Source organism: Crocodylus porosus, unplaced genomic scaffold (genome assembly GCF_001723895.1).
Source record: "Crocodylus porosus isolate Cpor-Errol unplaced genomic scaffold, CroPor_comp1, whole genome shotgun sequence".
NCBI classification, from domain to species: Eukaryota; Metazoa; Chordata; order Crocodylia; family Crocodylidae; genus Crocodylus; species Crocodylus porosus.
In genome coordinates, this window is record NW_017728931.1 from 48,080,879 (window position 1) to 48,104,665 (window position 23,787).

Sequence of the window (23,787 nt, forward strand, 5' to 3'; positions counted from 1 at the left end):
AAATTTATATATATAAATTCCAGCCTACTCACAACGTCTGGTGCCATTTTCACGGTCTTTTGGGGGTTAAGTCCCTCACCTCCACTGATTGGCTAAGGGGCCCAAGCAGCCCCACCCCTCACCACTGACTCATGGAGAGGGCTACCCTTCATGCAGCCCCACCCCTCACCGCTGATTGGTGGAGACAGGCAGGGCTGCATAAAAGACAGCCCTCTTATCCAATCAGAGGAGGCGGCAGCCACTATTGTGGCTGGCTTCTTTCATGCCGGCTGCTCCCCTCCCTAGTGGGCTGAGGCTGGGCCACAGTGGCCTCTGGCTCCCGCTGGGGAGCCAGCATTTTAATTTTTAGCTTGTTTTTCCCACCCCCCCAGCAATTCCACACAAAATTGTGGGCAATGCCAGTGATTGCAGAAACTGCCTTTTTCACAACGTCCATGAAAATAGCAAAACTGCACATTGAGTAGATCCCTAAATATAACTGACACATTCAGTTGAAAGTAGAATAAGTTTATATTGGGAACAGACCATTAAACGTGGCTCAGTAGCTGCATTTGTAACTTGTTCGCATACATTTTTTTCTCTCTAAAGAATATTGAAGCTTCCATAAAATACATAATAAAACTTCGATTACAGAGAGATTTTAACCTTTTAAAACAGTTATTTTTGCAGCAGGTACAAAGTCCAGGAAAAAAGCGCTTCCCCCACTTAACCATAGACACAGATGCCACAACATCCTTTTCCATGGTTCCCTGCTTGTTACAATCATTACATGTTCTGAATATTGCAGCACTCATTTCCATATTTCCTCTGGGCTTCTCTCTCAAATCAGAGTAAAAACAAAAAGACATCTTTCATTTCAGAATAAAGGGGCCGTGGTCAGGCTTCAGAGTTATAATCAGTTGTGAGGGTCCTGACCATCCTGATGGTTTCTCCTTCCTACTGTTCGTAGTTTACATCTGTGGAAATCCACAGATAGCCCTGTGGACACAAGAACATTCAAGAAAGTGAAGTGCCTTAAATTACAGATGACTGAAACTAACTTTTTCTGTTTTAACTCTGTACTAAGTATTATGGGGTAAGGGTCTTTACCGAAGAGAAGTTAGACTTAAAAAAAATACAAGAAACTTAAAAGGACTAAAAGTTATGTACACAGACCTAGAATTTCCATGGGAGTTTGCTGCTTTTCACCACACACCAGCAGACACTATACCTAAAAGTTTGTGGTTAGTCCTGGTAGAATCACCCTAGGCTAGAGGAAACTTCTGTTGGCATAGAAATGGTGCAGTGAATTTTGCTATACCACCTCCCACTCCTAGCTATTGGTGTAGGGAATGTAAATAAGATTTTCATGAATGTTAATAGCCTCTTACTAGCTCCCATTTTGGTCCTTTGAGAGCTATTGGCACCAGTGCAATTTAGGGCAGCTTTCAGGTGGCACCAGCTTATACCACGGTACTGGTCTGCCACAAAGATAGCCCATGTGTGAAATGCAAAGGTAGCATATAACCGTTTTGTATTCCCATTCCTGAGTTGTGTCATATATTCTGCCACATCCATATATCTGGGCAGTGTGGCTGGAAAGTATAAAATGCGAGTCACTGGTATAATCAGATTGGCTGGTTCATTTCTTTTAAAATTAATTTATTACGACTTCCAATTATGTAGCAGTCATGTAGCCAAATTAAGGGCTGAAGTCTTCTTGTGGTGAATCAATATGGTCAGCAACAAGGGACAGTGATAGAATATTGTCTTGTATTTTCCTATTTGTTTACCACAGCAGCAGTAACCACTGACTCGCAGGGTATTTTGGGAAACCCATGATGAGCTGGGGTAAGTAACATCAGCAACTCATGAATTTTCAAAAATGCCCTGCATTTAATCTGAATTATTCTTAAATTATTACTTAATTCTAATATATACATATAAACCACTAGTGGTTCATGCTGCATGATGGTTGAATTCTGTTCTCATTTATATTTGTGCAGCCTGGCTGCAATCAAAGCCTGGGTATGCAAATTTAGAAAAGGTAAAAAAAAAGCAAGTGCAACTTTTGACTTCCAGGAGGTTACACCTCCTCCAGCTTTGAATTTGGTTCTCTGACCACATTTCACCAGGGGGTGGCAGCACAGTTAGTCCAGTTTTACCTTTTTCTCAAAAGAGAGAAATTTATTCCTAAAGGGAAACTGCTGGTATGAAATTTTTCATCTTTAACCCAAGCACAGTTAATTGCTTAACTAGTTAAAGCTAAATGCAACCAGCATCCTGCCTGCAAAATCTCATATATACATAGAAAAAGCATGTCCTGTCAGGAAAGAGGAGGAATAAACATTTCATAAGCAATCAAGATTCTTACCTGCTCAACTTTAATAAGAGGTTTCTTCAAGGAAAGATTGGCCAAGTTTGGAAGAGGGAATCCTTTTGTTAGTTTAGCTTAAGAGAAGACAGACAAAATGTGAATATATATATACACCACCACCTTCCTATTTCAGTCGCTTCTTTACCCAAGGATCTGAAGTGGTCTTATAGTTAATCCTCAGAAGAAGGTCAAGTATGATCCTTACTTACAAATGGGGAGAGTGAGGCAGAGAGAGTTCAAACAGTTTCACACCTTGAAAAGTGCGTAGTCTGTGCAGTGTGCCCTCAGGTCCCACTGCCTGGACACTCAACACCTTGCAAGAAACGCTCAGAATATCACATCATTGGGTCTGAAGAGATTGGGGCAAAGTGACCTCATGAGTTAGATGACGGATTTGCAAATATGAAGCTTGTACTCCAACTATTACTAACATCTCTTCCTTTTTGCATAATTTCAGAGGGAAGAAATTCCTTCCTGTGCAGAAGGCTGGCACAAGATCCATGCATTCCTATTTTGAGGACTAAGGTAGGACTTAACTGGTGTATAAAGGCTTGTGTTGGTCCTTTAAACAGAGGTAAATTTCACTTTTAGTGATTTATTATGTTAACATATGAAGCAATGATACATTTCTCCATGTTCCTTCTCCAGGATGATTCAAGTGGCAAGTGAGGAACATCAAAGGTTGAGAAAGTAATTCACTTTCCATGCCCTTTCCATCTTTGGCTTCTGTGCTGAAGCTATAAAACAGTGTCAGTTGAAATGGTGGGTGTATGATGCATTTACTCGTCCCCTGCAAATGGGGGCTGATACCCTAATTTATTTCTCTTAGGTTACCAGAGGATTGTCAATTTTCCACTTGAGCTAATGTGAATGATGACCTAAGAGTCATCATTATCAGTTTCCTCAGCCATGTAGGTTATGGCAATATATTTGTAGTTAACATGTCAAAGACAATAACAGCAGTGGTTTTCAACCTTTTCCATTTGCGGACCCCTAGAAAATTCTGAATGGAGATACAGACCCCTTTGAATGGTAAGTATGGATATTCGCATACTTTTAATTGATCATAGTCATCTTTCGTAGACCCCTTAGATATAGTTAGCAGAACCCCAGGTGTCCATGGGTCACAGGTTGAAAATCTTAACCTCTCTACTTACCATTGGCTGATGGGATTATTTCAGTGTGTAAAATGTAAGAGAAGAAATTCTCCAAAAGTGAGATCTGCCATGGGAGAAGAAAATACATGTAGTGGTCACTTCCTGAGATCTATAAAACTTTTGCTTTAACATATCATATCAAGATCACCCAAATCTTGGGTGGCATTTTATGAATGAGAATTCTGTTCCATAAATTTCATAGACATTAGGGCTGGAAGGGACCTCTCAAAATCATCGGGTCCAGCCTCCTGCTCAAAGGGCAGAAAGTTAGCTGGGATCAGATACGTTCCACTAAGCAGATCTCATTTGCATGGAGTAGGCCAAATGAAAATAACCTTTGGATTTCAGGACATTACAGCTGTCCAGAAGACAGAAAATAGGAGAATCTGGCTCATTACCAAACTTGATATATATATTTATTTAAAGGTATCAATTTTGTCTGCTTGTAAGATAACTTCTACAACTGTATAGTAGGACTGGAGAGGTTTTAGTTCCTCTCCGCTCAGGTTCCCACAATCGACTGATCATCATCAGATATAAACTACTTTCTGGGGAGGTAGGATTCTGTAAATGTTTGTATGCCACTGTTTCACGCATCTGTGAGTATTTTTGGTCCCTTGTCTCTACCATAATAATGAACATCTGTGCTAAGTCTCAGTGCACCCCCACTGCTTGCCTTTCTTTCTGTTGTGCATGTTCTAACCTAATAACATGCTGCTCCTTCACCTGCAGCCGTATGCTTAATGGCTGCAGGCTTCATAGCTGCAGGCTTCATGGCCATAATTTCAGTTTGATATGGTCTCAGGTGAAACATGATACACAAGCGAGATCAGAAAACAAGTAATTTTCAGGAGTATTAAAGGGTTAATGAAAAGAAATACCGCCCCCAAACAATGTTACTTTTTATCTGAAAGCCCATTGATAGAGCCAGTTGCCAAAAGAGAGAAAAGAGTTCTGGGTGAAGCCTAATGTGCATAGGGAAAGTCAACTCCCTGCTCTGAATTTATCCCCAAGATGCTTGGGACTCATCTTTTAGGCACCAAAATCATCAGCTCACCTCAAAGAAGCCAAGATTGGAATCAGCCAGAGAGAGATGGAATCTGAAATAAAAGACATAAAAGATGAATCAATAGAAAAAATGCAAGCACATATTTCTAGACTGAGGATCAGTAACCAACAGATACAGGCTGGATCTGGCCTGCAAATCTGGAGCTTTGGTGACAGGTGTTTTCCCTGTGTTGCTGTGGGGAGAAGCACAGGCAATGGGTGGTCCTAGTGCCTGGTCCACCCATCTCTGACCCAAGATGGGTCATTCAGGCCCTCATCTAGAAAAGGTTGCCTATCACCATTCTAGACATATAGGGTGCCTGTACACATGCTGTGAAGCTGCTCTGACACACTTGACCAAAAGGAGAGATTAACTGAGACTCCAGCCAGCTTCCATATCTTGTGTATCAGTGTTCCCATGCTTCAAAATGGCAGCAGGGATGTTTTAACTGAAGCTCATCAAATGAGATTTAGTTCAAGTGCCCCTGCCATCATTTTGAAGTGCAGGTACACTGATACATGGGTCTCTGTGGCACTTTAATTAGAACGTCCCCCCCCTACCCCCAGAGCATGTGTAAAAGTGCCCATATGGTCTTCTTTTCAGGACTTCAAGCCATGTGATAATCCCTTGAAGAGATGCTTCTATCATCATGTGCTCTATGCAGTCTATGCTGCCTCTCACATGAAAGAGCAGAAGTGCCAGATGAGCCCCCAAAATGTAACCCGGGCGGTACTCCAAGAGGTACCCCCTCTTCAATTGAAAGGATCAAAGCAGGTACACAAGCGCTGTGGGAGGTGTAGGGACTCTCCTCCCCCTATAGGAGCAGAGCCAGACCACCAATGGGGACTTAACCATGGACCTTTTAATACTGGGAACATAACAGGCATAAATCAGACGGTATAGTGGACACTACAATGCCCCAAGGAAGCAGGATTCAAAGGTTAGACACTTACAATCATTGACAAAAAACAGGGTTAACAAAATATAAAACACAAACAGCAGAACAAACAATACGGGTTGGTGAAATATAAAAAGGCGCAAAATGTCGAATGACAAGGAAATATAGGGCCTTGGTACCTGGAGGGGGAGAAAGCACAATGGCCCCTTTCCACTGCAAGAAGTTTGGTTTCTTGTTATCTCACTCACCCCAAGTCACCAAAGCTGGGACTTAAACCCAGATCTCCCATGTGGTAGGTAGAAATGCTGCCACACAGCCACCACTGGTGGCACTGCCCCAGCCTGCTAGGGATCTTGACCTTCCCGGAGCCCCGGCCTCACATCAAGCTGCCTGGCCTCTGATTGGAGGAGCTGGAAGCAGAGCTGGGAACCTCTCAGGTCGCTGCTCAGATCCTTCCTGGAGCAGGGGAGCCTCTCCTGCTGGCTGCAGCCTCTCATAGGGGATCCTGGAGCCCGGTGGGGAGCCTCTCCTGCCGGCTGCACACCGCGCTGCTGAGGGTCCCACTGCTGCCTGCAGGTCCTGCTCTTTCAGGCTGTTCCGGGACACTGCTCCCGCCCCGCTGGCTCAGCTCTTGCCAGCTCTCTGAAGCTCCTTCGTTGTCCCTCGCTGGTCTCTCCCCCAAGTCAGCCCATGCTGCCCCTTTTATCCCCCTCCATGTAACCCAAGGGGCCAGTCAGGACACAGGGGGCCTGATTGGTGAGGAAAGGGAATCCCAAGTCCTCCAATCATCTTTTGCCCTTTCAAAACCCCTGGGCCAGGTCACTGCCAGCTAGCCCGTCACACATGGAATGTGCACAGGAAGGCAGCCTGAGAGGTGGTTATCTGGGGGCACAGTGTCAAACATGGTTTCTTAGAATGCTCTTTACCATAGTCCCTAAAGAAAGAGACAGAACAAAGCAACAGATGGCACTCCAGTGGTCCCAGCTGTCATCATTTTTCATCTTCAGGATTTGGGCAATGTGGCCAAAGGCATCTCATTGCCTCTGCTCACATGAGGAGGAAAGTAAACTGCGTGGTGTGTCCTTTCCTCATACAGGACTAACTTCGTGCTGGTATTAAAAAGTCCTGTTGGGTCTAATGTTGGGCTTATATTGATTCCCAAACAGCCTCAGGTCAGGGTGTTGTGTGTTACCTGTTCAGACACAATGAGCCGATTAGCTTCTGATCAAATAAAGTCAGACTGATGCTGCTATTGGTTGTCTGCAGGAGAGAAAAGCCTGAGGTTACCATATACCAAGAATGGAATCCTCCCAGACACAAATACCATCTCTTTATATAATATAAAATGCACAAGCTCCATCTCTTTAGCTAAGTTTTAAAGTTGTCTCATATAGAAGATGCATTCTTCCTGCGTAATGCATAGTACATCCTTAATTAGCTGAATGTCACCAGCAGTATTTGAAGTATGGATAACAGAAATTTCATTAATCAAATACATTTTCAATGGTAAGAACAGATGCCAGAGGACCCGACCCATTTCTGAATAACAAGAAATTCTGGAGCACTAAGCTTTAGGCAATCAAGGCCAATTAAAAAATTTCTCTTCCCGTTAAGATTGCCCGGTAGGGCAGATTGGGCCACTGGACATGTATGGTCAACTCCTGACAAAACTGAATGGAATTGTCCTGTTTATGGGCAGGGTTTGGTCTTCTTTTTTAGGGCCTTCAAACTCCTTGGTATCTGGCAGTGTGGAAAAAGCCCCCAGATTGAATGTAATTCTGTGATCCAGGCACTTACTATGTTCACAGTAAACAGGGACTGGGTGGTTGCATCTGGCAGGACAGCCAGAACTTCCATGGAGCCATGGATCTCAATAGTAAAGGCATCTGTCTGTAAACTGATCACAGGTGTTTTGGTAGCCGTTAGGTTCAACATCACTGGCTGCGATTCTGCGTAATACTGGGCAACCTGTAAAGTTGCAAGGCAAAGGAAAAAAAGAACCAGAAAGGTGCTTTTATGTAGAACATATCTTAGTAAGAAACTTTGCCATTCTCTGAAGGTGCACCATTGAGGCAGTTTCTGATGATTGAGTTTTAGCTCACATACTAACACATTAGTGCATCTTTAAGACAATGGGGAATAGAAATGACTCATACAATTATAAATTAATGAGCTTTGCCATATCAGAAATGTGGAGAAAAGTCCTCTTCATTTCTGGAAGCTCCATTCCCATCAAAACCAGATCACCTTTAAAGGGGATACATTCTGGCTTATAACCATACAAGAGAGAAAGGAATCATGAATATGGCATTCAAACAAGACTGCAAGCCAGTCTGTGAGCCTCCACGGGGATGACACTTGGTATATAGATTAATAAGGTGAGGAGGTATTTGTTTTGAGAGCTTGATTATTTGGTATATGATGGTAGAAACTACTGCCATCTTGGATAAGACAGGGACATTCCACACCAAGAGCACCGTGACTGATCAGAATGTTTGTTGTTCAAGACATGGACTCTTGTAGGACCATATTCCAACCATCAGACTATTTTTCCAGACCAGCAGGAGCCCTGCGTGCCCACCTGATCTGTCCCTTTCCCTTAGTTAATCTAAATGAGACTGCACCCAACTCCCTTGTCTTTCTGTAGATCCCTTGCAAGTGTTAGATGTTTCCTTCCCCACACAGGCAGAAAGTCATATTTCCTGCCCACTTACTAGCTGTGTTTCCCTGCTTTAAGCCACTTTATAAATGTTCATTACCAGTTCTTCATCACCATCTTCCTCAGAGATAGATGAAGCCTTTCTCTGGTTAGTCGTAAGGTAGCAGTGAAGTGAAGCAAGTCAAACACATGAGGGCCAAGACAGAACTCACCCAAGGAAAGTGTTAACTAGGACTTGTCTCTTAGCAGCTACAAATCAAATCACTTCTCCACCATGGTGACTCCCACTGGTTCCATCAAACCCGTGGAACTCAGTCAGTACTCAGGTACCGCCCACATTGAGACTAAGCACTGTGCTTTCTTAAAGGTACATGAGAATAAAGATACCCACCTCAGGAATGATACTGCCAAATGTCTCTGTAGTTATATTAAAATAACTGCAAACCTGTAAAAAGGAGAATTGAGCTCGTTTTGCGTAATCTTCACATCCAATATTTCTTTAAACGTGTACTTTTCTGCCATTTTGTTATATTCTGATATAGTGCTTTTTATCCTTGTAGGAGTCCCTGTGCATTCAGTTAACTCCCACTAATGTTTAAAAAGCAGTTATTGGAAAAGTGAAATTTAAAGGTTCCACAGAAATACAGGTGCACTATTCTCCTTTGTAGTCTGACCTCTGCTGGGATACTTGGAATTATTGGAAGCAGGACAGGAAACTCTGCTCGAGTTTACAGCTACAGGCAAAGCTGCTGTACTTTGTGGTATTGTCTGTTCAATACCACCAGTTTTAGGGGTCCCCTTTTTAAGTCAACAAATACCTCTCAGAAAACTGCCAGTGAGGCAGCAGTCTTCACCATGAGTCACCTTTTTTTGAAAGAGTATCTGGGTCAGATTGGTGACAATTGTCATGTTTTGGGGTAAGTTGCTCCCATTTTGTACCTTGCTCAGTGGTACCCTTCACCTCAAATACAGCTGGAGAAACCCAAGTATTGTATGATGGGGCAACATATAATTAGCATTATGGACTATCCTCATAGAACTATATGGCTTTGTTAATAATGAGTCTGCAGCTCTACTGCTAACTGGTCAGTTTTGTGGCAAGAGTTCAGAGAACTCTTCTGGATCTCTGAATGTCTTGCATCTCGAACATCTTTAATGCCCTCTTCAGCGAATTGTACTCACCTCATCCGTGATTATGATGTTAAAAGCTCCAGCTGTGTAATATGCAAATGCAGTGGTCTGAAAGGAATACTCTGATACTGCAAGGTAGAGCATGGAGTCACTGCTGTCTTGGAGAGCAAAGGGAACTGGCACATAGGGGTGGGCAGGATAGTTTCCAGCTGGATAGGTTGTGCCCTGCAAAGTATTGTTATTTATGAAACCAGCATCTCTCAGAATCTTTGGATGCACTTACAGCCTTCACCATAAAAATGCCCCTTTCTCCCTCTTTTCTGGCTCACAGGAGAAACTCAATCTGCTCATGAAGAGTCTGAATAAGCAGACAGGCCTTGTTTAAGGCCAGACAGTTTCCTCTCTTTTGAACCAATGGTGGAAACCAATTCCGGAGCAGAGAACAGTCCACAGAGAACACCTACGGCTACCCAAATGCTGAGCACCCACTGAAGTCACCACAGGGCTGTCTAATGTTCAGCACTTTAGGAAACAGGCTTCTTATGTCAGGGCTTAAGTATTTATTAAAGAGGCTGGTTTTAGGCTGTTGCTAATTATTATTATTATGAACCTTGGCCCTTGTTTTCATTCACAGGAATTCAAAATAAGAACCTTAGTCAAGATCCAGCCAGTGAACTCAATTGCAAGGATGGTGTAGTAAGGTAAGAAATGGTCTCCAAAGGCCATGTTACTACTTCACATTTACTGTGCCTGGCAGCACCGCCCTCAAACATGCCTATATATTATCTCCCAGCCTGGAAGCAGTGCAGCTATGTCTGTATGGCACTGAAGGTGAGATGACTGGCACTGACTCCCAGCAGAGCTATCTAGTATTTTCCTTTGGCACTATGGGCAAAGGCCAGGATACCATGCCTCTGGTCTAAGGGAAGCATGTATAGGGTTGCGAGGGATACCTGAGGGTAGTGCTGTCGAGCATGGTAAGTGTGCATTCTTGACATGATCCAAGACAAAGCTCCAGAGAGCTTTACAGATCAAAATCAGATCTGAATTCCATCCAGAAATAAACTGGTAGCCAGTGCAGGCCCAGGGGCACAGACAGTCAGTCTAGAAAGGAAAAGTACTCTAGGAAATACCACATATGTTTGAATTAACTATTGCTCTGATTACATTAGCCAGGGACAAAACTGTAAAGGTTTGAAACTGTCAATATTTCTGAAACTTGGAAATGAGAAGATCTAAGAGACAAAGATCCAAGTGGACATTTTAAAACTCAGCCTTCTGATCAGCCTATGATGTCACCTTCTACCACACACTAAATATTCAAATAGATGCTTTTTGATTTCTCTCATACTTGCACTTGGGAGGAGCTTCTCATAAATGTTTACAAAGTGATCACATTATCCACCTTCAAACCCCTCCTTAAAATTCTCCAGGATGCCTTGTATGTCAAGACCACTGCTCCTGAGACAGACCATTAATGTCCCTCTATTTCCTTGTCTGTCTGTATCCACTCATTGCCTTTTATCTAACATTCAGCTGTAAAGTCATTGGGGCAGGGGCCAGGGCCATAAATTTCTGTGGGATCTGGTTCCTGGCTAGGGCTCCAAGGTGGGGAGATGACGATGATGATAACAACATATACCCACAAGTAAATTGCTTTAATACTTTACATGGTATGAAAACAAAATCTTAATAATCATCACAACAGCCGGGGAAGGTGGGCCTCCCCTTAGGTTTCCTTTAGTTGAAGGAAACTGCCAGGGTCTCTAGTTTCAGTAGCATTCTCCAGACTTCTCTCTCTTTCTCACTGCAGTCTGGGTCTGTTGCTTAATCTTTACCTCGTAAGTGTGGTCTCTCACATGTTCTGTTACTCTGTTACTCTGGTGACCTGAGCATTCAGCCAGCTGTGTGCATATAACTCCTGTTGAAATCAACTGACAGGTGGACAAGTCCCATGCTTCCCTCTTTTCTACTCTTCTTGTAGCTCCCAACTCACTGCAACTAGTAACTAACTCTTTTTATAGCTAGGCCTGATTTCTACAATAGAGTGTGACCCCATGAGATACTGATTTGATGCGTCTCAGATTCATTTTTAATATTGAAGCGAAAGCAACCATACCAATCTAGGGGAGGATCAGAAGTGTATCAAGAATTGTTTTAGGTACTTACTGTTAAAAGGCAATTACCTGTAAGTCCAGATCAATGTATGATTGGAAGACTGCTGGAGATGTCATCAGGGAGTAGTCTATTTGGGCAAAGTCATCAATCTGCATTAGGACTGAAAAGGCATTGGGCAAAACAAAACAGGCATTATTACTGATGTGCACTGTTGCCAGCTGTGTTTAATTAAAAACAGACCAGTTCTTGGAGAACAAAAGAAACCCAGTTGGTCAGTAGGAGGAGGAAATAGAGAACTCAAGGTGCTTCCTTTGCAAACACTGCTAAACAAAATTGATTGAGGTCTAAAGTTCCCAGTGTTTTCCCTAGCACTGAAGTTGCACTCTTGTGAGAAGTGGTACGGTCTCAAACAAGGAAATGTATGTACTTGTACTTATGAAAGGAAGCAGCTGTTACTATTTCCTGAAGTTGGCAATCAGTTCTGGGTGCATCCCAGGACTGTGGTACTTCTTATTGTCTGCAATTAACCTGCTCAGTCACGTCTCTAAATCTCACTAGGCATTTCTGTAAGCATCTCAGTACTTTTGAAACGCTGACCTGAAGTGCTTACTCTGAGGCACTGTTTTCCACTGAGTTTTCTCCTTTATGTTTTGCACTTCCTGTAAGCAAAGAAGTGAAAGACAAAATTCTCAGAAAGGCCAATATGAGGCCTCTGCAGAGTGCACAGGTAGGCACTTGGTGAATGAGCAGGATTGAAAAGGGAGGGCAATTCTGCATTAGCTGGAAGGGAATCTTGCATTAGATAGTATGGAACTGTCGTCTGGCTCCCCTATTACTCTTAGCTAGCAGCATCAGGCAGGCCAGGGAAAGGTGTGCAGAGTTAAATACGCCTCATCTGCATGTTCTGCATATCTTCTTAGACATGCACTTTTCTCATCCAAGCATCATTTCTTTGCTCACTTGTGTTCTGTGATTGAGGAACTAGAGGGGATGTAAGACTGGATAACTATGGGCATTACATCACTCATTTTGTCAAGCAGTATATGGGCAGCAAGAGACAGGAAATGTAAAGAAAAGGGAGCATCAGAAACTCACTCTGCAGTATTCGGAGCTCCGTATCGATTATTTCAATCTCCTGCCTGAGGTTTGGACATGACTGTAGAAAAATATGAAGACTTTATGTACTGGCTAGTATGGGTTTATGCCCTTCACTCTTTGACAGATGGTAAGTCATAGCTGCTTGCCAGACATGGATTTTGTCTGCACTTCAATTGACACTGGGGTTGCTGCATGTGTAGACATACTAACTTTGCTTTAACTTGGTGATACTAATAATAGTAAAGCCATGGCACCACATACTTCAGCTACTGAAGGAGTATACAAGGCCCCTGGCAGGCTGAAAACAGGATGCACTGATGCCTGCATGATTCTGGGTCCACTGCTAACTGAGCTAGTCAGATTAAAAATAACTTGCATATCTATATGTGCTGCAATAATATCTTTGATTGCACTGTAGATGTCTTGCGCTCCTCTCACTGTCTAGCAACATTCCCACAAACAGCATAGCCTAGATTTTAACGTTTTCAGCAGTCAAAGCCAATTCTCTTGTCTCAGGTGGAACTGACTCATGTTTATGGTATAAGTTCCTGTGCTATGTCCCTCCTGTGGCATGCTTGCAATTGTATAGCTGACAGTCCCTGTGCCTTTAGGTACATAGCCACAGTTTTATTCAGTAAGAGAATGAAAAATAACCAGTCATCATACAAACTCCAGCACCAAGTTTTAACCTCTTTTACAGTCTCTCCATGGAGCTCAGCCACAGGGATGTGGTAGCCTCATATCGATCAATGTCACTATTGTCACTTTGGATTATAGACTTCATTGGAAGCTGGAATGAGTGATAATGGTGCTGATCAGACCAGAATCAGGCGGTGTGATGCGGTTACTCCGTCACGAAGTTCAAGACTGCGACTTTAGAAATGATGCAGTTTTAGATATCCTTTACACCTACCCTTAAGCAACTGCAAAGACTTACATTACTGTTCAAGATCCTGCGGATGGACTTCTTGAGGAATTTAGTAAACATATTATAGAACCAGCTGCAGAAGAAAAGAACAGAAATGACTTGACCAGTGCTTCAGCTGGCTGAGTGTTGTCGTCATTAACAGAATAATACGTGTTCTAATATGCTTCTGTATAAATTGGCCTTGCATAAAACCTAATATCACTGAAGATGTCTGTACTGGGATAATACCAGTGTGTAGGATCTTTCTGTAACTGATAAATCCACCTTCTGAATGGAAATAAATTTCAATGCTCTGTGCTCTAAAGGTTGTAAAAATGCAAAGCACTGGAGATTAGATTGGGCAACTAAATTACTTCCAGCTGCATGGAAGCTTGTTTATGAATTACCAGTATTGTTGTTGTTTTATTGTAGCACCTGGAAACCAGAGTCTCAGGCAAGGATACCCATTGTGCAAGGTACTGAAAAGCACAGAACAGAATGACAGTCCTTGTCCCCAAGAGTTTATAATCTAATCTAAAGTAAAAGAAGGTTAGTGAGACAGGCAACCATCTCAGCATATCAGGAGACTAATAAATGCTGCTAAATTCTTTTGTAAGCATCCCAGGAAAGAAGAGTTTTAAGACATCACATTCTCACCTTGGGCTAAAGATTAGGATCTCATTTGCAAAGTAACGAATACTACAATGTTGAAGTAGCACTAGGAGTTCTTTAGGCATACCAGAGTTTGTGTATTTAATGTCTATCACTTGCATAACAATTTACATCCTAGAGTTTGTATGATGTGCACAAATAGCCCATGTTATACCCACATACACTAAGATTGGATTTTGAAAATGGGGCCTTAGAAGGCTAACATCACACTTGAAAGCCTAGATTAGGGTCTTACAGCCTACATTTAAGTACCCCTATTAGTAGTAGACTCCTAAGAGAGGCATTGGATGCCTAATTTTGGCAAGTCAATCTTGTGCCATCAACTCTTAATTTCTATGGGAATGGATAAAATATTTTGCACTTACCTGTGTTTCCCATGCAACTTAACTTCAACACCACTAACAATCATCTGACAGCTGTCAAGTGATATTGATGGATGACCTGTGCTATCCATTGACATTACAAGCATTGCTGTAATAGACACTCCTGAGATGGCCACTGTAGTTCTTCCACTGCCTTTGCTGCACAGACAAAGGGATAACATCTCTTGAAAGGTCTATTTTTACAGATTGTTTATGAATCTGACACATCATATGTTAAAGGGACTCTTTTTTTCATTGAGGATTGGGAGAATGCAGACATGACAGCATAAAACCATCATAGTAAGAAGTGTAACAAGCAGTTTTTGCACCCTGAACAGAGGTGGCAGCAGTGGGTGGGCCAGGAGTAGCTTCCACCAATCTTACACCTTCTTTACTGATCATAGCCTCCGTCTTCCCCAGACAGTGTTTTCTGTGCGGTGCCTCCTGAAGGCATGCCACAGAATCTCTCCCAATGTAACTCCACTTTATTTACTGTACTCTTATTATCAGGGTGCCAGCCACTGTTTATAATTTTAAATGCTGATGTAAATAGTTGTCTTAAGCTGCCAGTACATCGAGAGAACTTTGGTATAAGTGGACAGTTTGCTGTCTTCTGCAGGTGGGCTTTGCTTCTGGAGCTGCTCCTCGGCTAGTCCTCTCAGATGAAACACAGTCTTCAAACCAAATAAAACCAGCAAAACAATATATATATAAAACACCAAACTGCACAGGTATTAAGCAAATGATTAAAAATGGCAAAATGTGCATTCATTTAAAGAAATAACCTTATTAAAGAAATGAATGTTAAATTCTCTCAAATGTTAAGTCCCAAAGTCCTAAAAAGCCTCTAACAGGTGTCTAGCAGATTAGGGAAAGAACTTCTCACCTAGGTTTTCAAATTAATTTTTTAAAAAGAGAACTCATCATCTACATATGAGTTTTTCAGCAAGAACCAAGATGCTGAGGTAGACCCAGATTTTTTACCCTTTGGCTGGCTCAGTATCAAAAAGCTTATTAAAAAGGCCAAAATGTTCCTAACAGTTAATATTCATATGCGTATTTTATCCCCCATTTAAGCTATATCTTGTCCTAAACCAGATGTAAGTGGCATAAAACCACTAACTATACCCTGAGCAACCTTTTGCCCACTTCTTCTAACCTGTTGTTCTGGAATTTCCTGCAGTCACTCTCACTTCTAATGTTCTCTTGCTTGCTCATTTCCTTTGCCTCTTTTCTTATACTAACTTTGGGTATGTCATACCATGTTGCCAGTAAGCAACTTAGGGCTTACTGTGGTCTACAACATGGAATGTCTTTCTCCTTGAGAAAGAAGGGCCTGTGCTCACAAGTGGCTACTGTTAACTGGTATAGATCAGTTGTGCTCCCACTTTGGGTTCCACAGGCCAGATGAATGGTGTGGGGCTAGACCAGGCCCTGTGCATGGGAGTGGGCCCTGGGGCTCTGTGCTTTCCCTACCTGGCCCCTATGTGTCATGACTGGGGCCTCTGCATCACCTTTGCCCAACCAGAACTGGGCTCCAGGGGCTCTGCATTGCCCCTGCCCAGCCCCCCTGTATCAGGAGCAAGCCCCATGCCACCCTGCATGCCTGATCTAGCACACCAGACCATTGTCTGCAGGGGTCCCTACAGATCCTTGGGAAGCTCTGTGGGCTAGATGACATAGCACTGGGGAGCAGATTTGGCCTTTCGACTGGGGGTTGAGCACCTCTGGTATAGAGCATCTGAACCCTGCATAAGTGAAATTAGTAAGTAGATCTCCCATTTTCTCTTTTAATTCTTTTTCTATCAGAAAACACCTGAGATGCACAGTAGCATACTTACAACATCCAGCTCCTTATGTTCCAGTTGGCCTTGATGATTACATAAGCATTTTCAATGGTTAGTTTTATTCCAGTCCCAGGGATGAGGGATATAGCAGTATTGGGGAATTCAATGGTGTCAATTCTTATCCTACACAATCAGAAATAAGAACATACATTGGCATTCCAAGAGCCAATGAGAACATGAATCTGAGCTTGAGTCAAAGCTAAACTCTGTTGAGAAAATAACGTCCTCAGAAGACAGGTTGAGCCTGACCTTTTGGAAGAAGGGGCCATCTGAGGCTCTAGTCTGAACTCCATCCCTATCCGTCCTCCTGATAAGATGAATGTGCCACTTAGAATCATCTTTCTGGTGCACAGATTTGCTGACATTGACATGAAACCTGCTTTTTATGACTGTTCTTGCAATCTACTTAAAATTGGCTTTGCTGGAGAACATTGCTGCCAGGCCAGCATTCACTTTGTTATTTCTGAAAGGCATACATGAACACTGTAGGACTATAATTAAAACACATCCATCTGAACATTTCTGAATTAATATAGCTTTTTCAGTATTCAGTAGTTTTTACCCATTGACAAATCACTTGAGCCATCCAATCCCTGCTTATATTTTTCCCTCCGGCCACAGGTTTAAAAAAAGATAGAGTCCCACTGACATGTGCTACTGCATTTTCACATACAGTTAGTAAAAGCATGCATAAACTTAGCTCATTGTTCACACAAATAATAAGTACTTAACTGACCTTTGTGCATTTATGTCTATGATTTGTACAGGCATACATGGCAAATAAGCAATCAAATGCAGACAGTTGTACATGTACGTCTGCTTGGGAACTCTGTCCCCTGTTTTAATATTCCATCTGTACCTTTTTAACATTGCCTTTTTTATTCATTTGCATCATCTATAATTTCTGTATCTCTTGTTTAGGCTTTGCGCCTTGTTTTGCTTTCTGCATTTGAGATCTTTGGAGGTGAATTAAGTGGGACACCTGCCCACTTTCAAGTTCATATGGCAGGATCTGGTGTGACCTAGTCAAGTGAAAACTGGTATTCCTTGGAAGAATTCCCACCAATAAGAGACTACAATGTTAGCTACTGGAAAGAAGGAAATAAAAGGCACCTATATCAGAAGTAGTGTCATTTCACTATGCATATTTCAGGTGTCCATCAGGACTTGACCACATCATACTTTTACCATGATACTTGCTGTTAAATCTCAAAGCTGTATTCTGCATCAGCAGCGAGTAAAATAGTGCCTGATCCAAAATTCACTGTGGATTGGACAAATAAACTATTCAGCTGTTTTAAAAAGGAGAAAGACAGCTGTTGCTTGGGAGTGCACATGAGCTGTTATGATCCAACTGTTAGGGCATGATCCTGTAGCAATACAAGTTAGCTGATTCACCCCAACTTTGACCCTGAATGGAGTAAGGTTGAAGTTGGAGCTGCTTTGTTACCTTTGTATTGCTATAGAAGCACACAGATATAACAGATGCATGAACAGCTTCTGCCAGTATCCCCTGATATCACAATTGTTAAATCTGTGTCTACCCTGAGATTCTTCCCTTTGCTTCTGTAAAATTTGAATTAGGCTCTGAATCATATGCAAGTACATTCCCCATTAAACTATAGTTAGAGTCTGAAATGGTGCTAAGCCAGAATAATACTTAAGCACTGTACTGTCTGTCTGTCTGTCTGTCTGTACACACACACACACACACACACACACACACACACACACACACACACACACACACACACACACACACACACACACACACAGTGATGGTATAACATTGCAAAGAGCTGTTTTGTGCTTTTGTTTTACTTACCCTGAAAGATGGTAGTTGATCTCACTAAGCCCAAATTTCTCCGAGTCGTTCCAATCTGGGAAGCTTTCCTCTTTTATCCTTTCTTTCAGGATCTCCATCCCAATCTCCTTGCCTACAAGAGGACAGAGACCTCTGATTGACTTTGATATGGTTGGAAAGGTTACATGATATACATCAAGTTCAGAGGATTCAGCTCTCTTCCCTCCATGTTTGACAGTAGTTCTTGATACACCATATCAATGCAACTCCTGCCCCAGACATCAAGTCCTCTCCTTCTTAAATGAATTTCCTACATTCCTTTTATCTTCAGCCTGTGATCAACTTGTTTTCTCACAGGGTGTTCTTCATACTTGGCATGCATTAAGAATTCAATAGAATAAAATCTATTGCAAGGTAGCTTTTGGAAGCTACACGCTTACCAAAGTCCAGCCCTTTTTGTGTTATCCTCACTTTGAGCCCAGGGTTAGCATCAAGCTGCAGGGTGAACCAACTCAGCAAGAGGATAAAACACCAAGCCTTCATCATTTCCCCCTTTCTCTGGGGACCTGTTAACAATAGTTAAGATTAACCAACAAACACAGAAACACAGAAAATCTTCTAATGCCCGGAGCAGCAGGAACCCTACGTCTGCAGCAGTTCCCTGAGTTATATATTGGGTAAGAGTAGCAATGTGGATCTGGGGACTTAGCTGTTATTTTTCAGTAGGGAGAAGAGCTTTGCTGTCATTGCACTGGGAAGTCACTGCTAGGAATGTACTGAGTGAGGCTATTATCAATGGGAGAGGGCTCTTTTGTTCCTTTAAGTATCAGCCTTTTGTAAGAAATGATGGCTTCAGTCCTTTCCTTCATCATTCCTTCTGGAGCTGAGGCTAGTGGCAGATAGATGTAGTGAAAGAGAAACCAAGGTAATGTCTTCCCCCTCTGTTCCTTGTAACTTGAACCGAAGTGGATGTGGAGCTTGAGGGAATGGATAGATCATTACTGAAGCACAGTCTCTCTGGAGTGATGAATGGCAGACCACCAACACATAGATGACTGAACATTAGTAAGTGGAAAAGACATTTTTGGTTAAAGTTTCTCACAACCCCAGTTCCAGGGGAACTTTAGTACTAGAGTTCTTTGGATGCTTCAATAAGTGGTCAGATTTACAGAAGTGTTAATGCCTCACTCCCTTCCCCCAGCCCCAGTTGAATTCAGGAGAAACTGCTGAAGTTTGAAAGCAAGTTTGACAATGAATCTGCTTATGTAGTTGTCCAAAAAATGGTCTTCAGAGCTTCACTTTAGGAGGATATTTCTGAAAACCTTGGCCACAATATTGCTAAATCCCTTTTTACTTTCCCATGATCCCTCCATGTTTTTAGTAAATTTAAATAATTTTTCATTACCAGCAGATATTGCTGCATCTCTTTCTTCTGGATGTTAATATATCTATTCAGTACCTCCCGAGTATTAATCTCTCAGAATCAAATGGTCATTTATTCTTCCATTTGTATTTTTACTCTTAAACAATGTTTTATCCAGGATAGGATTTTCTCTCTCATCTCATTGGTTTCCAAACTATTCCTACTAACACTTTGTAAGAAAAGTTATGAAAATCCTTGTGAAAGTTTAAACAAACCTCAGTCACCAGGTTTTCATCTATTAGTTTGCTTAGATCATCAAAGAATGTTTTCAGGCTGGAGAAACACCATTTATCTTTGAAAACTGGCTGGCTTGTATCTCTTACATAATACTTAAGATAAATTTATAAGATTTTTCCTCTGTCGGAAATTCCTGAGGTCACTTTTCCTAAAGCAGGCTGTGGCCAGGTCCCCTGGTAATCACATAATACTTATTAGCACAGTGTAGTTTTGGCAAGCCATTCAATTGACCCATCAAATATTGTCAATTGGCCAGTCAATTGAGAGCATATTTTTTGGCTGGTCAAAGATAGCAATTTTACAAAAACAAGCTAAGTTTTTTAAAAAGTTTTCTTGCCAGAAATATAATTTTTTGCACATTTCTTAATGGAAAATTTGTACTTATTTTGTGTATAATTTGGGCCTACTGGGAATTTTTTACAATTTTTGACTGATATTTGGTGGTCAGTTGACCAAACTTTATTTGACAAGTCAAATACCCAAGCCTAGCACAACACTTCTGTAGTGTTTTTCATGTTCAAACCTTATTACAAGCAAAAATGTACATATTAGCTGTTTTTATTGATAAACTGCATGTTTTTGTTTGCCATTTGGATATCATAACTTTAGGTTTTTAGAGTTCTCCAGTGAATCTTATCATGGGGACTTGTACTCATTTACTATGTCCTTTCAGAAAACATTAATGGTACATTCTCTGCTTTGGACAGATTGGCCTTATAAAACAAATAGGGCTCAAGTTCACTGTTTTAAGATGACTGTTTCATGGTGAAGTCTGGCTTCCATTAGTGGAGCATAAAAGCAAGGTATTTGTCATGATGTGGGCCTGATCCTGAACGAAATGAAGTGAACGGAAAGACTCCTATTGACCCTGGTGGGCTTTGGATTAAGCCCTATAACAAAAGAACATTCATGTAGGAACATAAAAGACTAAGAGGATTTTAATAATACTCAGTAAAGAAGGGTCTGTGCTGGATGACATGGATTCCCACCCCTATCCTGGCACAGAGCTCTGTAACGGCGGTGTACAGCTCACCACAGCATTGACTGACTGAAGCAAATTTCAGTTTTTGGACTTGTATGGTGGGTCTTAAATATGGAAAGAGGTTCATGGTATGACTACTTGGATTAATTTAGGCTGGGTGTCAGGAGCTCTTGCTGACAGTCGGACCTAATAGCCTGTGCTGTAGTCCTACAAAAAGAGGTAGAAACTCCTGCACTATGGATGTTTAACATCAGATCAAACAAAGCACTAGAAAAGATACAGTAGGGAATAGTCCTGCAAGGAAACAGATGGCAGGAGCTGAGCCAGAGGTTTACAAACTCTGGTTCATGGTCTACTCCATGGACAACAGGCTCGTTGCACTGGGTTGCTGCTATGCTGCATTACATTAAATGCTTCTCCAATATTACTTTTTATGAAAGCAATTCTCTGTTACCCCAGGGATGCCATGCAGCTGTGAATGGGAAAGTTTTCACCTGAAAACTTTTCTGAGATGACATAAGTCCAGCTGAAGAATAAGCTTGCAAACCCCTGATGCAATGCATCTTTCCTGGTCTTAACTCCTGTAATCCTTTGATTTTTTGTCTTCTCACTGGTTATCAGTCAGTCCAAAATGTAAAATTACTAGGGAATCACAGCAACATAAAATTGAGCAAGACATCAAAAAAAATGTGTTGACTTCATAATCTTGTCTGCAGAACATTTTGCCTTTTCAGTAAAACTATTTAAATTGTTATTAGCTTAACCAGCCAAGGCAGAAAGAAGAAAATTGTTTCACACAGAAGATTCTTAGCTTAAAAAAAACTCTTAAAATCTCCTTATCCATCTAGCTTCACCCACTTTTATAACAATTTAAGATCCAAAACTTAAATACATGCTGCATCATATCCAACCTCCCCTCAAAATAACACTAAAACTTAAGAACCACATTATACTTGCTGAATAAAGAATGTTTAACTCACCGTGCTCTGGAGTTCAGCAAAATCAGTAGGACAGGGCTCACAGGCAACGTGTTCAGGGCTAGGACTCCACACAGATATCCTCCCCCCTGCAACCAGGCCTTTCTCTTTTAAGTGGAATGTTAGTTCGAAGACCACCACTGATTACAGCTGCTGTGATATAGCAAAGGGAGTGGTCTCTTGTGTAAACAGTTCCCAAACCACTTAAGAGTTGTTTTGGTCAAGTCTAATACTTAAAATTTAATTCATAAATTAATCAGAAGACCATATAGTCTGGTAGGCATAGCCATTTGGATATGATAGTGATGGACATTGTATGAGAGGAAGCAGCGTTTTAATGATACTCCACTTCTCTACTAACTTTGCAAATGGTTTTGAGATAGAGCCTTGTGGAGAGCATGTTGCAACAGTCTCTTGGGGATGAAGGCAGGGGCAAATGTACTGAGGTCTACATTTGGGGAAACATCCCCCCCAGCAATTTTCCCAAAAACTGATAGAAAACAGCAATCCTTGCCAATATGTCCTGGATTGACTTGGGATACGACCTGACCCCCAAATTGTAAACAGGTGTACTGAGCAGTAGTTACATTCTTTCAGTCAAGGGAGCTGATATAATTACTTCTGTTTCTTCCAGTTATTTTCCCAGTACCTGTCTTGTCAGGATTATGACTTAACCAGTTCCCTCCTGCCCAACTTCCAGATTCCATGAGGCACAGCCTAAGTCACCTCATTGCACAAATTGAGTTAGACAAGAGGAAACTGTAGGTTTCATCAGCTGACCAACAGACAGTTTAACTTAGAATAAGGATATAATATCCAAGTTGACTGTTGACCTCAGCAAGCCACATGCATAACTGCTTTGATATTTATATATCTAGTAACCAAGTATGAACAACTTGCTCATTTACATGAACCACTCCTTTAATTCTTTTGTACAGTTTAAAAATTCCTTCAATCCCTTGAAAGGAAAAGAAAAAAGCTCCCTTATTTCCTTCTATGTAGATTTCCCAGCTTTACGAGTTATTGTGTTTACCGCTCTGCAGATATCTCAGCTTGGGATCGCCTACTGACATTTTATGGCTTTTCTGTAGACTAAACTGGAGATAAAACTTCCAGTAATGGTTACCTCTTAAAACCAGCCTGCATATTAACAAAGTCAGACTGAAGTCTTCAACAGATGCAGTCTTATCTTGTCCAAATATTACAATAATATCAAAGAATCAATAGCAACCAAATATATGCTAAAACAAGGGTGGCCAACCTGTGGCACAAAAAGCAGAGCAGATAAGGAGCACAATGGCAGGAGCAGAAAGCAGAGCAGCATATCAGACAAAAGAAGAGGGATTAGAGTGGCACTCAGGGAAGGGGCAGGGATTACCTTGTGCCATGCCTTCCAGACAGGATGTCTCCCACTGCGCTAAAATATCAAGGTTTCAATATTTTGCAAAGCTACTTTTCAAGGAAAATCCTTCCAGTCAATTATGCAGGCTCTGCAGCTACAGCCCATGGTGTAATTGGGAGGCTCAAGACTAAACATTTTTTTCCTGCCTCTCTATTTTGAGCCTCCAAATTGCTACTGTCTCTTACACCTCAAATTCAGCCAGTGAACCTCGTGACTGCATATGGAGACAAACTAGCTGGTTGCTAAGTATGTCAAGAAACAAAACCTGTACCACATTAATCTGGCCTGCACTCCTTTAGAGTACCTTGGTTTTATACTACTCCAGAGTGTGTTCAGCCTGGCTAGTTTTGCCAGTTCCCCTCTTGCTACAAGTCTTTCCAGGTGGTCTGTAGCATGTGTGTTCTTCTACTGCTCAGTCAATAGGGAATCAACTAAGCCAGTTTAAAAGGATACCATGCTTAGAAGAATCCACCCTTCATATACACCAAAATTCAGCTGGATACCTCTGGGGGAAAAATATGCAAGCCCATATATTCCAGTGAAGAAAAGCCACTAGCAGGAATGTACTAAAAGAATTAGCAATGAGAGAGAACAGCCAAAGACATATAAGCTTGCTCTATAAGGCAAGCCCAGGGATTGATCTAGTGGGGGTAGTCACCCCTCCCTTCCCTGCCTTTGATCCCTGGTCTACCTAAAATTTAAAGCCAAC

At 41.8% G+C, this 23,787-nt stretch overlaps 1 protein-coding gene across 2 annotated transcripts; it reads right to left on the minus strand.

Annotated features, from left to right (window-relative positions):
* Positions 1-486: 486 nt before the first annotated feature.
* On the minus strand, positions 487-23,134 carry BPIFC (BPI fold containing family C). 2 transcript variants are annotated; one of them, XM_019544806.1, is made up of 17 exons: positions 23,055-23,098; positions 21,680-21,829; positions 18,498-18,623; positions 18,079-18,190; positions 16,248-16,376; positions 14,410-14,565; positions 13,403-13,466; positions 12,463-12,523; positions 11,436-11,527; positions 9,301-9,474; positions 8,510-8,563; positions 7,257-7,427; positions 6,652-6,719; positions 4,571-4,613; positions 3,514-3,577; positions 2,354-2,430; positions 487-978 (listed from the first exon to the last, which is right to left on the minus strand). In XM_019544806.1, the coding sequence occupies exons 3-17, from the start codon at positions 18,601-18,603 to the stop codon at positions 937-939; spliced, it is 1,413 nt and encodes a 470-aa protein (XP_019400351.1). In that variant the 5' UTR covers positions 18,604-18,623; positions 21,680-21,829; positions 23,055-23,098; the 3' UTR covers positions 487-936. The 2 variants fall into 2 exon arrangements, with proteins under 2 accessions (XP_019400351.1, XP_019400350.1); XM_019544805.1 differs by lacking the exon at positions 21,680-21,829 and having other exon boundaries at positions 23,055-23,134.
* Positions 23,135-23,787: the final 653 nt, after the last annotated feature.